The sequence below is a fragment of the Pristiophorus japonicus genome, chromosome 13 (genome assembly GCF_044704955.1).
Source record: "Pristiophorus japonicus isolate sPriJap1 chromosome 13, sPriJap1.hap1, whole genome shotgun sequence".
Taxonomy (NCBI): domain Eukaryota; kingdom Metazoa; phylum Chordata; class Chondrichthyes; family Pristiophoridae; genus Pristiophorus; species Pristiophorus japonicus.
The window spans coordinates 168,219,121-168,236,582 of NC_091989.1; the positions used below are offsets into that span (position 1 = coordinate 168,219,121).

Here is a 17,462-nt window from a genome sequence, read left to right on the forward strand (position 1 = left end):
AATTAGCACATATGACCAAAAGCTTGGTCAAAATGGTAGGTTTTTAAGGAGTGTCTTAATGGAGGAAAGAGAGGTAGAGAGACCATTTGTTTGGATAATACTGTATTATGTCTATAATCAAGAGCAAAAGGACATTTGCAAGTGGACAATGGAGCACTTGAGTTGTTTAAAAAAATAATGAAGCGCCTCTTTTCTCCACCCCCCAAAACCACCAACCAGGTCGCGGTGTGACCAATGGGAAGAGCGAATAGATAAGCAAGGAGGGGGATCTGACCAATCCTCGGGTGGAATCTCTGCAGACGCGCGCTATTTGGCCAATCGGCGAGCGCGCTGCCCGGTGCGGGGCAGGCCATTGGGCGAGGCCGCGCGCAATCCGCCGCTGAACCAATGGGAAGGCGCAAAGGGCGTGGAACGTCGCCAACCAACGGGAGAGCGGGAGGGGGGGCTCGGCCGAGCGTGCAGCGCGCAGGCGCTCTGGCTTTGGCGTACCAGACAACATGGCGGCAAACGGGGAAGCATGAGTTATCTCATTCAAAAGCAGCGAAAATGGCCAGTAACAATATCAAGGTAAGGGGTGCGGGAGGGTGGGGGACGCGGCACGGTGCCGCGGCAGAAAGCGCCAGCCCCAAAGGTGAAAAAAAAACCCACCCCAACTGGGCGGCCGGGGAATAAAAGGCGAGGTTTGATTTCGCTTCAGGATGAGCGAGAGAGAAAAAATTACATGAGGTTGAGCGTTAGGCCCCGGGGCATTTTCTTCAGCCTGACTCCCTACAGCCCGCAGACTTTCTGCCCTGGGCCGGCGCCATGCTGAGGCTTGTGCGGCCCCGAAAGATCTTTTAAAATTACCACAGGTCCGTCCTCCTGCGTTCACATTTCACTTTTTTGGGGCATTTTTAAAAATTCACGCCGCGGCCCTGTTCATAGGCCATTAAAAAAAAAATTCTCTCTCATTTCGGCTGCGTTCCAAAATGTTGGGTTCAACAAGAAAACATTAAAGAAGAGATAAAGGGGGGAGGGGCGCCCGCTGATGGTGATTCATTCCAGCATGTCCTGCAGATTAACCCGACTGTCCCACTGGAATTTATCTGGAAGGAATACGGCCACGCACTCAGGACGGCAGAGGAGATAGCATGCTTTTTTTTTAATTCGCAGCACATTGTCAGGATCCATGTGTGTCTCTGGACGTGTATCTTCAATGCTGGTGAAGAATGGTCAAAATGGATTCCGACTTTTCTTCTGGAGGGGGATGGTGTGGGGGGAGCTTGTTTTGCACGTGGTGTACCGAAATACACGGACCAAACATTAATTTGGGGGTCTGATTTTATTATCCAATGTAAACAATATATAGTCTGATCACACGAATCCTGCTTGTGACATCTTTTAGCATCTAGGAAGTTTGGTAATAACAATGTTGAGCTAGTTCTAATTAGTTCAACATCCTTTTCCAAGAAATAAATCAAATTAGTGTAGACAGAAAAAAACCTGCCAAAATGCATTACATTTTTTTTAACATGTAAATTGAAACAAATGTGATGTACCCTCGAGTAATCATCAGAACCACTATAATCTACATATTAAAATTATATTTAAAAAAAAATGAAACCTGACATTCATGAATGCCAATTCAATACTGTAAGTGAATTAAGAGAAACTTTATGTAGTGAACATGTTCAATATTGTCAACAATTCTCGATGGATTACTTTTATAATACATTTATAAAAAAACATTAACTCAGTGATGAAGCTTACTGAACTTTTTAAACTGGCCTTATTTTGAGCTACTTTTTGTTCATTTTATTTCATTAAAATTAAGTTTTAGTTAGAAGGTTTCTTTACTTTCATTGAGATCATCATTTTTGTGTAAGGTTCTGAACTAAACTTATTAGTGGGGACATGTTTGCTACTTCTGTTATTTCACTTCATGCACCATGTGGACATTACAAGTCCATGTAGGCACTAAGGTTTTGTACAAGAAAATTACTTGCACTGGAAATTACTGCTCGTGGGGGACACAGGTTGACCAAGAGCTGGGTAGGTGGTGGATTGGGGCTTGGATGAATCTTATGGCTGAGGATAACTCAATTTTGACAATTTATTTATCCTTACTGTAAATTAGTGACCAATGTGAAACCAGTGTAGATTTTCAGCTGTAAAGGGGTAAAATGAAATGATGGAAAATTAGTAGCACAGGAACCATCACCGAGTTCTCAACATTTAGCAATGTTAGTTGGTTTAAAACAAGCTTATGCTTGACAATTCAACAGTTGAGGTTTTGATATACCTTGTAGCACCTATAAAGGATATCTCCCAAAGTAGTTAAGAGCTTATTGTCATTCATCCATAATATGGTGTCAGTTTTCTACTGTCATGAAAATGCTTTTCCAATTAATGTAGCATTTATTGAAATTATTTTTTTATTTTTACTGAGTTTGTTGTGCACAGTTCTGTGATTTGATGCAGAAACTGAAATGCCAAATGGAAATTGACACCAACTTCACCATCAACTGTTATAACAGCAATCCCTTACATTTATATAGTGCCTAAAATGCCATAGAGATTTGTCTTAAATAAACATTGCTGTGGTAGCAATACTTTTCAATCAGTTGGACTTGCTGCTTGTTGAAATACATCATGGTAGGCCTCGTGGTGGGCTCTAATTTAAACATACATGGCTTTTTAATCGGCAAAACATATTTTTATAACCACAAATTGCTTTCTAGATTGATGCTACTGTTTCTAGTTTCTTGTTATTTTAGCCAACAACAGATAACTCATGACATTACAATAACCTAAGGCTAATGCTGTATTCAAATCCGGTTAATGCCAGAAATTGGGTACATGCCAAACCCTCCACTTTAATATTTGTGTGTGAAAATGTTTTAAAAAAAAATAATTAGGACAAGAATCTAGATGTTGAGTGCTAAGTGTTAAAGGTCTGAATTATGTGGTTGCCGGTGGGCAAGGAAGTGAATAAACATACTATAATTAGGAAATTCTTTTGTCTTTATGTATATTTGTAAATGTTAAAAAGCAAGGTTTGAAGTTGATGCAGGATAACAATCAAGATTCAGTTAAGACTGTAGGACTAATAGCTGAGAAGTTATTGACTCGCCATCTTCATGGAAATGAAACATACCTTTTGCTGTGTGAAGATATTCATTGTTGCAGTCATTGCTGAATATACTTGTCTCTATTTGACCAGTGTTAATTTTGAATCTTGTAATAGGTTGTTTTCAAAATAGTGCTATTTTATGACAAGCGATTGTAAACGCTATGTTTTTATTAATATCAACAGATTGTTTTTTTAGCAAACTCTGAACCTTCAGTTAAAACTGGTTATATTTCTGGTTTCTTTTTTTTCTCTGAATATGACTATTCTTGAAGATGAGCCCAAATTCATCATGTCTCAAAGTATGTTCCTTGTCCAAATATCTAAATACATTTGTAGCATGCCTAGGAATTAAAGGGAACCCTCCTTAATTTATTTCAGCTGCTGGTTTTATTTTACGGGATTCTCCTTATCTTTAGAAGGTGGCCGAATAACACTGCTCTCGATTTTGACAGGCATTAACTGCCATTTAAAATAAAACAAGTGAACAGTATAGGAAAAATTGCCATGCTGAGCTGATGAGAATAATCTTAGTGGTTTTTTCTTTTTCTTGCCATTTTTGACTATCTCCGACAAGCTCACTTTTTTAAATGGGTTATGCTTTTTTGTTTAAAAAAAGTGACAGCACCAAGCAAATTTAAGTAACTTTTAAATTCAAAAGAATGCTATTGAACACATTTGAACAACACCCCCTCCCCAAAGTGTTTGTATTTGAAACAGGCACTGACAAACTGACTAATAATATCTAACAATTGTATGTTAAGCCGGGAACTGATTTCTGAGCAAAGCTGTTTTTTTAACCCTCAAAGTATATCATCAATTAAAGAAGCCACTACCAAGCTAAGTGTTAGATCATTTTTTGGCACACTAGTAATAACAATGGACTTTGGATTCATGGCATTTTTAACAACACGAATCTCTAGTACAAGTTTGAAAGGGCTCCAGTCAGCATCAAAATGTATTTAAAACCATGCTGAATTTTGTTTTGCTCTATTGAAAGAAGAACTAAGTTATAAACACACTCCAGTCAGCTCTAGAAAGAAAGACTTGGATTTATAGTGCGTCTTTCATGACCACCAAAGCTAGTGAAGTACTTCTAGAGTGTAGTCATTGTTGTAATGTAGGAAGGTAAGCATACTTGATTTTAAGACTTAAAAAAAAATTAACAGACTACTATAATCTGATGTTTCACATTTTATATGAAATGTTTTTTTTTACTAACATTGAAGTGTTTGTGCCTCAACAAGCCTTTATAAGATGACAATTTGGTTGGTTCTTAGAAAGATATGTTATGGAGCAATGCAATCCTGCACTGAAAGCTAAAACAATGCTGGATCTGCATTTGAAGAATTGCATGCACTTCAACCTTTTGTAAATAGTGGGGTACGGAAAAGGGAAATTGTATATGTGGCAAACCTCTGACAGTATTTATAATGTTGGGAACGATTGATTTCTACATAATATACTGTAAAAGAGTTCAGCACTAACCCATCTGAGCTGTGATGGAAATACAATTCAACGCTAGCGTCGGAAATTTCGGTTTCCTTTGGAGATGCCGGAAGAATTGCGATTAGGAACATAAGAAATAGGAGCAGGGGTAGGCCATTTGGCCCCTTGAGTCTGCTCTGCCATTCAATAAGGTCATGGCTGATCCGATAACCTCAACTCCACTCCCCTGCCTGCTCCCCATAACCCTTTGAAGAGAGAAGCATTATAGTTCTGCTCATTTATGCTCAATTTTGGACTTTGTAAAACTTAGGTGTTTATTATATAGGATCATAGAATGATACAGCACGTTCATGCTTGTGGCAGATCTTTGGTAAAACTATCCAACTAGTTCCACTCAACATTCCCTATAACCTGTGCCGCTGTGCAGCTCTCTGCCGGTCCCACACAGCCCGGGACCAGCTTTTTCAATATTGGTTTTGTGCACACGTAGAACTGAATAGACTGCGCAACCCCCCAAAAATGAGGGAGCATTGGTCCCACTCCCCTGCTCTTTCCCCATAGCCCTTCAAATGTTTTCCCATCAAGTATAATGTGGAAAATGTGAGGTTATCCACTTTGGCCAAAAAAAATAGAAAAGCAGATTATAATTTAAATGGAGAAAAATTGCAAAGTGCTGCAGCACAGAGGGACCTGGGGGTCCTTGTCCATGAAACACAAAAAGTTATTATGCAGGTACAGCAAGTAATCAGGAAGGCAAATGGAATGTTGGCCATTATTGCAAGGGGGATAGAGTACAAAAGCAGAGAAGTCCTGCTACAACTGTACAAGGTATTGGTGAGGCCACACCTGAAGTACTGTATGCAGCTTTGTTCTCCGTATTTAAGGAAGGATATACTTGCATTGGAGGCAGTTCAGAGAAGGTTCACTAGGTTGCTTCTGGAGCTGAGGGGGTTGACTTAGGACAATAGGTTGGGCTTATACACATTGGAGTTCTGAAGAATGAGAGATGATCTTATCAAAACATATAAGATAATGAGGAGGCGCGACAAGGTGGATGCAGAGTGTATGGGGTAGATTTTGGCCGAGCCCGTTTTTCGGCGCACTTATCCGAGTTGTGCTACTTAAGTAGGTCCGGAGATGCTCCGGAAAAAAATGTTGCAAGTTTGGCCGTTGTCTGACCTCTTCACTGTAGTCGTGCAGCATGGCCAGTTCGACTGGCGGGGGGTGGGGAGGGGTGTGGAGCCTGCGTTCTGCGCTGGAAAATGTGCCGGGGCATCTGCACATGCGCAGTGAAGATTAGTGATGTCCGCACATGCGCAGTAGCGTTGCGCGTTGGCAATCGGCCATTACAGATCGGGCACTTCTGAAAACAATAGCCAGCTCCTCCCACGAGGAAGGTTACTGAGGCACAGCACTGAACAGAGACAGATAAAGACTTTTAATAAGGAGAGGTCGGATGAAATGAGTTTTGTCTTTACCCAGCAATTCTTCTGCTGCCAAATGACATCAAGGTAAAATACATGCTTTTTATGTTCCATTTAACTTTGCTAATCCTCATCTGGCAGTGCTTTTTTCTGACATTGAATGCCCAAAATGTAGAAGTTTTGTTCCCTTTCCCAGCACCAAGCAGTAAATAAGGTGAATTTTAATAACATTTTGAAGGCTTGATACTGCCCCATGCTGGCCAGTTCAATTGCTCCCGCCCCTAGCCCAGGCCGAGTGGCCTCCCTGTTGGTTCTCCCTCCTCTAGCCCAGGCTGAGTGGCCGGTCGGTGAGTTCTGAGAGTTCTCCTGCGTGAGTTCTGAGAGTTCTCCTGCGTGCATTCTGAGAGTCCCGGGCCGAGTGCTGACGGTAGGACTTAAATTTTTTATTTCTTATTTTAATTGTGCGAAGGAAGGATGGATTTACAAGTCGGTTCCCGAAGGCTTGGTTGATTCAGGTCCAGGTTCTCTCCGCTTCCCGCCCCTATCCCAGGTCGAATGGCCTCTGATGTACTTGCCTGCGCCGATTTCTTTAACTCTCCGCAAAGGTTTCCTCAAGTTGCCACATATGCTGGCCTAAGTAGAAATGGAATAACTAATAGCTGGCCAAAGTTGCCTAAATGGCCTAAAACTGGCATAGGTGGCTGGTAAAGCCCCCTTTTGAGAAAAAAAAAGGTAACTAAGTGAGTTACACTGGTGCAAATTGATTGTGGAAACTAGGGATTTTAAACTTAGGCCAGAAAAAGCAGCCTACTCCAAAAAAAAAACGGAGCAACTCCTGGCCAAAATTGAGCCCAATATTTCTATTCATAGGGGAAAGCAAAACTAGGGGACATAGTCTCAGAATAAGGGGCTGCCCATGAGGAGGAATTTCTTCTCCGGGTTGTAAATCTATGGAATCCTCTGCCCAAGATAGCTGTGGAGGCTGGGTCATTGAATATATTTAAGGCGGAGATAGACAGATTTTTTAGCGATAAGGGAATAAAGGGTTATGGGGATTGGGTAGGGAAGCGGAGCTGAGTCCATGATCAGATCATCCATGATCTTATTGAATGGCTTGAGGGGCCAGGTAACCTGCTCCTATTTCTTATGTTCTTATGTAAGTATTAATCCAATTTCCTTTTGAAGTTACTGTTGAATCTGTTACTAGCACCCTTTTAGGCAGTGTTTTCCAGATCACCACAACTTGCTGTGTTTTTAAAAAAAAAAAAGTTCCCTCATCAACATTCCTGCTAGGCTGCGCAGTGGTCCAGAGGTCCTGCGCAGGCCACTCACTGGCTTTTTAATGGAAATAACCGTGCATGCGTGGAAAACTGAATAACTGGCTGCGCCGCCCAAAGGGCCCACACGGCAAAATAAATTGTAGAGAACATTGTTCCTCATATCATCGATCTGAAATGTTAACATTCTTTCTCCATAGACGCTACTTAACCTGATGATTATTTCCAGCATTTTCTGTCTTTATTTCCTCATGTCGCCTCTGGTTCTTTTGCCAATCACCTTAAATCTGTGTCCTCTGGTTACCGACCCTTCTGCCACTAGAAACAATTTCTCCTTATTTACTCGATCAAAACCGTTCATGATTTAAGTATCTCTATATCAAATATCCTTAGTCTTCTCTGCTCTAAGGGAACATCCTTCCTAAAGTATGGTGTCCAGAATTGAACACACTACTCCAGCTGAGACCTAACCAGTGTTTTATAACAGTTTAGCATAACATCCTTGCTTTTGTATTTTATATCTCTGTTTATAACAGCCTTCTCCTTCAAAGATTTGTGTACATACATCCCCAGGTCTCTGTTCCTGCACCCCCTTTAAAATTGTACCATTTAGTTTATACTGCCTCTCATTCTTCCTACCAAAATGTATCACCTCACTCTTTGTATTCAATTTCATCTGCCATGTACGTTCCCATTTCACCAGTCTGCTTATGTCCTTCTGAAGTCTCTTGATTGTTTACTATATTTTTGAGTTTTGTGTCATCTGCAAACTTAGAAATGATGTGCTGTGTACCCAAGTCCAGGTCATTAATATGTATCAAAAAGGTCCTAATACCAACCCCTGGGGGGCACCCCTGTGTACTTCCCTCCAGTCTGAAAAACAACCTTTCTCCACTACTCTCTCTCTCCTATCCCGTAGCCAGTTTCGTATCCACAATGCCACTCTCCCCTTAGTCCCATGCACTTCAATGTTATACAAGTTATAACTATTGCTTATTAAAAATCTCAGGTAGAATGCACACGTCCTGCCCATAAATCTTGCTTCCTGTTGGTATGATTTTTGGTCATGCTTCGGTGTTAATATTTGCCATTGAAATTGCAGTGTCGACATTTCCTATTCAATTTTGCAATGTCAACTGTCACAATGCAGCTGTAGATTTTCGCCAGGAGGTGGCTATGTGAGCAAATTGCTGAAGTCTCTCAATTCGCTCCATCTTCTATCTGAAGATTATTTATATCCATCAACTAGCTATGAGAAATGCCATGGGCAATTTAGTAATATAGTAAAAGTTGACTACAGTGCACACTTCCCTGTGAATATCACGATTCCTGTAATATTTTGCTTGTCACAATTTGTTGATATCCCTATTTAAAAAAACCCCAGCATATCCTCTGACTTGCTGTGAGCAACATCATGGTGGGGGTGGGGATCTACTTATTGCTGAATAGTTGCTGAAATTGCTCATTCCGTAACATTACAGTTGAAGTTAGTGTTTGAAATGTTTGTCTCTGGACTATATAATATGTGTTACAGCTCCTTGGGACTTTGCGTTAACCCCATTTGCATTGCAGAGTGGAATTCAGAATGCAAGCAGCTTTTGAGGTGGAGTCAGTTGTACTGCTAACTTGGTGCCACAGTTGTATTGATCACCGTCTAAACCTGCCACAAAATAGATGCGAAATTGCACTGTTGGCTCCACCACAGCAGTTGAATTAATTCTTGTCAGTCCTAACTGTGCATGTAGCCTTCACCTCGCTCACAGGTCTGTTATCGAGCTAATAAGTTGAATGTGAATTAACTGAATGTTTTGCAGAAACTGGAACTTTGGACAATTGTTAACTTGGTGGGTGAAAGAGAGGGAGCATTGATGAATGTCAGTGCTAATATGCTGCTGTTGTAATTGAACATCAGTGTGAGGTGTCCTTCTCCTCTGATGTTTTCTGCTCCTTTTGTTCATGTTTTATTCTACATAAATTCAGACTTTTCTTTTGTTTCCCGTTCACACAAAATATAGTTGCTTTTGGTGGATGCTTACCTGCATAGGAGCGCCGATAAATATTCTGGTTGCTTGGGGGAGTTGCCTTTCCATTGTGTATCTATATTGCACACCATTTCCCCAATAAGTACTGTTTTGATCATCACAGATGTATGGATGCCAGTATTTGCATCAGTTACTTTTCACGGCTAATTTATGTCCACAAGCATTATGTATAATGAAAATTTGTAGGAAGAATTCTTAAGTTACAAGTATACTAAAATTCAAAGTGATACTACTTTTCATTTTCTAAAATATGCACTTTTATAAGAAATGCCATCTTTTTGTTTAGCTTTGAGTAGCAATAATCCATAGTTGCCACAGAAGTAACTTCCAAAAGGGATATGGATATACACTTGAAAAGGAAAGATTTGCAGCACTATGGGGAAAGAGTGGGGAAATGGTACTATTTGGATGGGCCTTGAAAAGAGCTGGCTTAGGCATGATGGGCTGAATGGCTACCTTCTATGCTAAGATTCAACGTTTGAGGGTATCTTTCCTGCATGTAATTTTTTCCTTTCCTCTCCTAATGAGACATTAAACTGAGGTCCTATCTGCTTTTTCAGATGAACGATGTCTCATTTGAAGGAGATCAGGGAGTTCTCCTGGTGTCCTGGCCAAGATTGTTCCCTGAACCAAGATTTTCCAAAATACATTAACCAGCCATTGATCTCATTGCTGTTTGTGAGATCTCGCTGTGCACAAAATGGTTGTATTTACCTACATAAGTGACTGCACTTCAAAGTAATTCATTCTATGAAATATGTTCGAGAGACATGATATGGTGTATATAAAAATGTGGGTCTATCGGCTAAATTAGCATGAATTGGGAATTGAAACATAGTTTTCTCAGTCTATGTGGCTCAACTACTTTTGGATAAACTCCCTAACACATGGGAGGGGCATCCTATAGAGAAATCTTCAGTCAATATAAGATGCATGACATCCGATACTGCATTGCTCATTTTAGGAAATGAGGTACCAGCTTAGCTTTGACTAGTATATGGTTAAAGTGGGTGTTAACATGTTCACCACTGTCTGAACTAAAGGTTCCTTTCCAGAAACTGGCAATTTAAAATAACAAGTGGATAAACTTTCCGATCGCCTGTTTTTCGTGTGAGCAGCTTGCAGATTCCCACCCCTCCATCATTTGATAGGCTGCAGCAGGCAGTAGGCTCATGTGTGGCATGGCAGCTGGCCTTGGACCAGCTGGAGTGTGGTAGTGCACTGGTTATGGTACAAGACTAGCAATGCAGAGGTCATGAATTTGAATTCCATCATGGCAAGCTGTGAAAGTGAATGCAATAAAACTTGTTATTTGTGCCTGACATTAGAAAAAAAATGAATGAAAGTGCTGGATTGTCATAAAAATAATCCCGACCCAGATGGGTTTGCACAGGACTCCAGTACCACACTGTGATTGACTCTTAAGGCCCTCTGAAATGCCATGGAAAGCCAGTGAGTTGTAAAATCAAGTGCTAAGATGAAAGTGGCCCATCTTTCCAAGACATCTAAGGATGTGCAATAAATGCAGCTTTGCTCAGGTCACCCACATCTGTAGGAGATAGTAAAAATAGCAAATACATTAATATGCCAATTGCTGAAGGTTAAATTTAACAATCACATCAGAACTTTGTGTGTAGTGTGAGTATATATTCAAACCTCATAGTTCATCTTTGTTAGTGTTACCAATTGAAATACATTTGTTAGTGTTACCAATTGAAATACATTTTCAGTTGCATATTTAGAAAATGCTTAAAAACACAGACTTTAAATTTAATGTTCATTAAGGCAAGCGATGTATATTCTAGTCCTGGTCTTGCATCAGACACACTCACATTAGGTTAGATTTACCATAAATCTCTTTACTATCTGCAATCTGACTGCAGCATTTTCAATACCAACTACCCTTTATGACCTGAATAAGATTGTCGGCTTAGTGCTGAATAATGGCCAGTTTTTGTGTTTTGCATTTGTCCCTGTTTGCAATTGTAACTGGTTTGAAATTACTTCAGCTACAGCCTAAGAAAAAAAGACTTCAATCCTGTCCGTCTGGATTGGATTTTAACTTGGATCCAAGAGATAAAAGAATGGTGTTAATTGAACAACTGCACCACCAAGTCTCAGCTGTGCATAGATATTTGGTTTTAAAAACACCGAAACACATACTAGAAGATGGAATCTAAATGGGCGTGTAGTTTTTTAACCATCACATGGACACAAGCAGTATTTCAGAATTCTCCTTGGTCTCTGCTAATACAAACCGTTTGAAGTCATTACTAGTTTTCTTAAAAATTGCATGTTGACTTAAAAGTAAACCTGCAATTTTGTGCAATTGCAACAAGAAAATGACGTGATGTGCAGTAACTGATGGTTGTGTAACTGAAAAACTGATGAAAGGGTAACGTAAATGTACAATTGTAAAAAGGTGGACAAATTACAACTTTATTTTAACTATATTAAAAGCTATGTTATTAAATAAAAGTATTAAAGGGTTTTACAAGTCTCGGTGTCCAGTTTAAACATAAAATTGAACTTTTCTGCCTCGAGTGAAACCATCTATGCCACAATGAAGGGTACCATTTTCTGAGTAATTAATGACATTTTCCCCGTGTTCTTCAAAGATCACGCATAGTCTTTCCCATATGCCGACAATGTAGCAGGCTAGTTCATTCACATGGTCTCTGATTTAAAAGAAAAAAGCTTGTTCCTGTTTAACTTTTGTTAAATGTAATTTTCTTTTGGTCTGCCAGGTGCGTGACTTGTGGAAACCCATCACCATATGTGAAGCAGTTTTATTGTTGCACTCGTGCAGCAGGCTCCTGATATTTAGATCTCGCACTTCCAATATCAAAGTAAAGTTGTCAGATTTGCTAAGCATGCCAGATGGGGCGATCGTTTCTTGTTACTGGGTGGGTCTTCCTGACTGTGCGTGATCTGCACAGCCGCAGCACTAGAATATCATTAGTTTCAATTTAAGAACCTTGAAACCATGCTACTAAGAAATACGCACTGGTCGAGTGCACGCCTTCTTCCCATAGGGACCTACCTCCACTTACCAATGTCCAGAGAGCTTGCTGTAGAATTGTGGAGCCAAAGTTCAGCTAAAACCTTGCATTCTACCAATACAGAGTACAGGCAGACTTTCTGCTGCTTCCCAGTTAGAACATTACCCATTTTAGGACTTGGCTTGTAGAGTTATCTGGAACGGACGAGATAGAATCCTAGTCCACATTGACTGATCCACCCTCGAGGTTACATTAATAAGCCAGGCTGATTTGTTAATTAACAGTGCCTGGAGAACTGTGGACACACCCTGGCTTAGTAATCAAATGACTGAACCTGCCACAGAGGGCTGTCTTGGCTCCAAACTTCCAATGCAAAGCTCCAAAGAGACCCGCTTGCATATTTAAAAAAATGTTAAAATCATCAGAGTAATACTGGTGTCAATTCAATGAGACATTTTGATAAAATCACTGATGTTCCCCGTTAAATGTTTGAATGCAAATTATAGTGAATGTATTTTAATTAGATTGATGTATCGATATGTCAAACTACACAGAATGCACAATGTGGTAGTTTAGTACTTGAACATAAGAACACAAGAAATAGGTGCAGGAGTAATCCATACGGCCCCTCAATCCAGCTCGACCATTCAATAAGATCGTGGCTGATCTTTGACCTCAACTCCACTTTCCCATCCGATCACCATATCCCTTGATTCCCTTCGATTCCAAAACTCTATCTATCTCGGCCTTGAATATATTTGACGACTGAACGTCCACAGCCCTCTGGGAATTCCAAAAATTCACAAACCTCTTAGTGAAGAAATTTCTCCTCATCTTGGTCCTAAATGGCTGCCCCCTTATTCTGAGACTATGCCACCTCTAGTTCTAGACTCTCCAGTCAAGGGAAACAGAGCCTCAGCATCTACCCTGTCAAAGCCCTCTCGGAATCTTATGTTTCAATGAGATCCCCTCTCATTCTTCTAAACTCCAGAGCGTGTAGGCCCATTCTACACTCTCTCTTCTCAGGACAGCCCTCTCATCCCAGGAATCTTATGTAGTGAACCTTTGTTGCACCGCCTCTAATGTGGGTATATCCATCTTTGGGTAGGGAGAACACAACTGTACACTTTACTCCAGATGTGGTCTTGCCAAAGCCTTGTACAATTGCAGCAAAACTTTCTTACACTTGTACTCCACCCCTTACAATAAAGGCCAGCATACCGTTCACTCAACATTGAGTTGAATAATTTCACACCATAACCTCTGCCCATATTTTGCTCCCTTTCCTCCTATTTTTTTAATTCCCCCCCCCCCCCCCCGATCGTATGTATATATTTTTTTCTCTCTTTCCCATGGCAGCTGGTAATTATTCCACCATTCACACCTAATCTTTTTCTAACTTCTGCCATTACCAGATCAAGTCGGCCCATCGGTCCTCTTGTCTCTCAAATCTCTCCCATCTTCCACCCTATCACAGACCTTCCCTTTTGTTCTTTTTGTCCCCCTTTCAGTGCTCCTTAAGAATCTGTTCATTTTGAACATTCGTCAGTTCTGACAAAGGGTCATCGACCTGAAGCGTTAATGCTGTTTCTCTCTCCACAGATACTGCTGACCCACTGAGATTTCCAGCATTTTCTGTTTATATACCATTTGCCATCCTAATTGCTTGCTGTACCTGCATGTTAACCTTCTGTGTTTTGTGTACAAGGACACCCAAATCCTTGTGAATACCAACATGTAATAGTTTTTCACCATTTTAAAAAAAGTTTGTTTTTCTATTCTTCCTACCAAAGTGAATAACCTCACATTTCCACACATTATACTCCACCTACCACCTTCTTGCCCACTGTCGATATCCCTTTGCAAATGCTTTGTGTACTCCTCACTTTCCCACCTAGCTTTGTATTGTCAGCAAACTTGGATGTATATGTACTCAGTTTCTTCCTCTAAATCATTAGTATAGATTATAAATAGCTAAGGCCATAGCGGTAGCCCACTAGTAACAGCCTGCCAACCTGAAAATTACCCGTTTATTCCTACTCTCTATTTTCTGTCCTTTAACCAATCCTCTATCCATGCTAATGTATTACCCTCAACCCATGAGCCCTTCTCTTGTGTAACAAACTTTCGTGTGGCACCTTATCGAATGCCTTTTGAAAATCCAAATATACTGCATCCGCTGGTTCCCCTTTACCCTGCTAGTTACATCCTCAAAAAAATCAATAGATTTTTTAAACATGATTTCCCTTTCATAAAACCATGTTGACTGCCGAATCATATAATGAATTTCTAAGCGCCCTGTTACCGCTTCCTTAGTAATGGATTCCAGCATTTTCTACAACTGATGTCAGGCTAACTGGCCTGCAGTTCTCTCTCTTATCTCTCCCTCCTTGAATAGTGGTGTTACTTTTGATATCTTAGGAACAGGAGTAGGCCATTGAGCCTCTCGAGCCTGTTCCACCAGTCAATGAGATCATGGCTGATCCGTGACCTAACTCCATATAACTGCTGTTGGCCCACATTCCTTAATACCTATGATTAACAAAAAGCTATCTCCGATTTAAAATGAACATTTAACATCAATTGCCATTTGCGGAAGAGTGTTCCAAACATCTACCAACCTTTGTATGTAGAAGTGTTTCCTAATTTCACTCAAAGTTCTGGCTCTAATTTTTATAATATGCCCCCTCGTCCTCGAATCCCCAACCAGCGGAAATAGTTTATCTCTCTACCCTATCTGTTCCACTTAATACCTTGAAAACTTAGGTCAGCTCACGCTTAACTGTCTAAATTCTAGGGAATGCAGCCCTTATTTGTTTAATATCTCCTTGTAACTTAACCCTTTAAGTTCGTGTATCATTCTGGTAAGAATACGCTGCTCTCCCCCCAAGTCCCATATATCCTTCCTAAGGTATTGTGCCCAGAACTGCGCTCATTACTCCAGGTGTTGTCTAACCAGGGTTTTGTTTTGCTGCAGTATAACTTCTATCCCCTTGAATTCTAGTCCTCTAGCTATAAAGGCCAGCATTCTATTAGCCTTTTTGATTATTTTCTGTATCTGTTCATGACATTGTAATGATTTATGCCTGGACCCCCAAGTTTCTTTGGACCTCCACTGTTTTTTCACTATTTAGAACTACTTTGTTCTTTTTTTTAGGTCTAAAGTGGATGACCTCACATTTGCCTACATTGAAATCTATTTGCCACTGTTTTACCTATTCACTTAATCTGTTGTTATCCCTTTATAATGTTATGCTTTCATCTACAGTGCCTATAATACCACCTATGTTTGTACCATTGGCAAATTTAGATATATAACTTTCTATGCCATCTAAGTCATTAAAAAAATAATGTAAATAGCTGAGGCCCCAATACAGATCCCTTCTAGACACCACAAGTTACATCCTGCCAACTTGAATATCTACCCTTTATCCCTACTCTCTATCTCCTGATGCTCAGCCAGTTTCTGAACCAGGTCAATAATTTGCCCTCGATTCCGTGGGCTTCCACCTTAGTTAACATGTGGAACTTTATCAAATGCCCTCTGGAAGTCCACATAAATAACATCCATAGACACTCCCCTGTCCACTAATTTAGTCACCGTCTCAAAAAAATTGGTTTGTGAAGCATGACCTACCTTTCACAAATCCATGCTGGCTGTCTCTGATCAACTTAAAATTCGAGGTGATAAGTGACCCTATCGTTAATTATAGACTCTAGCAATTTCCCAACAACAGATATTCGGCTCACTAGTCTATAATTCCCTGGCTTACACCACTTGCCATTCCTAAATAGTAGAGTGTCTAAAGGGACAGTTCCTGAATCAAGAGAACTTTAGAAGATTATAGTTAGGGCATCTGCAATGTGTTCGTTCACCTACTTCCTATAAAACCTTGGGTTGGAAACCAATTGGTCCAGGAGATTTAGCACTCTTTAGTGCCATTATTTTCTTCATTACTGTTATTTTAGTTGGGTTAATTTTTATTAAAATGCTGGTTTAATAGTTTCCTTGGGATTTTTGGTATGCTATCCTCATCCTCTTTATTTTAAATACTAACGCAAAGTAATTATTCAACATGTCCACCATTTCCTTGTTATCGAAAATATCACCAATATCTTCCAGTGCACTGGAACCATTCCAGAATTTCAAGAATTTTGGAAGGTCACAAACAATACATCCACTTTCTCTGAAGCCATCTCTTTCAGAACGCTAGAGTGTAGGCCATTAGGTCCAGGCGATTTGTCGGTTTTTAGTCCCATTAAATTCTCCACTACTTTATCTTTACTAATAATTATTATTACAAATTAAGTCCCTCACTCTTATTAAACTCTTAGGGCCCAAGTTTTCGGGCCACGCCGAAAATGGCGCAGCCCGGACCTGGACGCCCGTTTTCGCGCCACAAACTGCGCCTAAAAAAAACGTACATATTCTCTGGCTCCCTGCAGGTTCTCTGGAGCTGGGCGCGGTGCAGCACGAGCTGTAGTGGGCGGAGCTAGGTCCCTGCGCTGAAAACAGTGGATAAGGCTCCTCCCACCCGACCGTACCCGACCCTCGCTCTCTTTCCCCCCCCCCCCCCCGGACCCGAGACCCGACGCCACCGACCTGTAAATCCAGCTCGAAGTCTTGGGCCCGGTCGTTCAGCTGCATTCTCTCCCTCCCCTCCCTCCCTCCTCTCTCCTTCCCTCCCCTCCCTCCTCTCTCCTTTTCCCCTCCCTCCTTTCCCCCTCCCTCCTTTCCCCCTCCCTCCTTTCCCCCCTCCCTCCTTTCCCCCCTCCCTCTCCCCCCTCCCTCCTTTCCCCCCTCCCCTCCTTTCCCCCCTCCCTCCTTTCCCCCCTCCCTCCTTTCTCCCCCCTCCCTCCTTTCCCCCCTCCCTCCTTTCCCCCCTCCCTCCTTTCCCCCCTCCCTCCTTTCCCCCCTCCCTCCTTTCCCCCCTCCCTCCTTTCCCCCCTCCCTCCTTTCCCCCCTCCCTCCTTTCCCCTCCCTCCTTTCCCCCTCCCTCCTTTCCCCCCCTCCCTCCTTTCCCCCCTCCCTCCTTTCCCCCCCCTCCCTCCTTTCCCCCCCTCCCTCCTTTCCCCCCCTCCCTCCTTTCCCCCCCTCCCTCCTTTCCCCCCCTCCCTCCTTTCCCCCCCTCCCTCCTTTCCCCCCCCTCCCTCCTTTC

The 17,462-nt window shown here is 41.4% G+C and overlaps 1 protein-coding gene across 1 annotated transcript in view; it reads left to right on the forward strand.

Annotated features, from left to right (window-relative positions):
• The first annotated feature begins 464 nt into the window (after positions 1–464).
• The window catches only part of usp10 (ubiquitin specific peptidase 10), a 106,598-nt gene continuing 89,600 nt past the window's right edge, over positions 465–17,462 (forward strand). Inside the window, exon 1 of the mRNA XM_070898252.1 lies at positions 465–567. Coding sequence (XP_070754353.1) covers positions 547–567 — 21 coding nt within the window. The 5' untranslated portion in view covers positions 465–546. The remainder of the gene's footprint in view (positions 568–17,462) is intronic.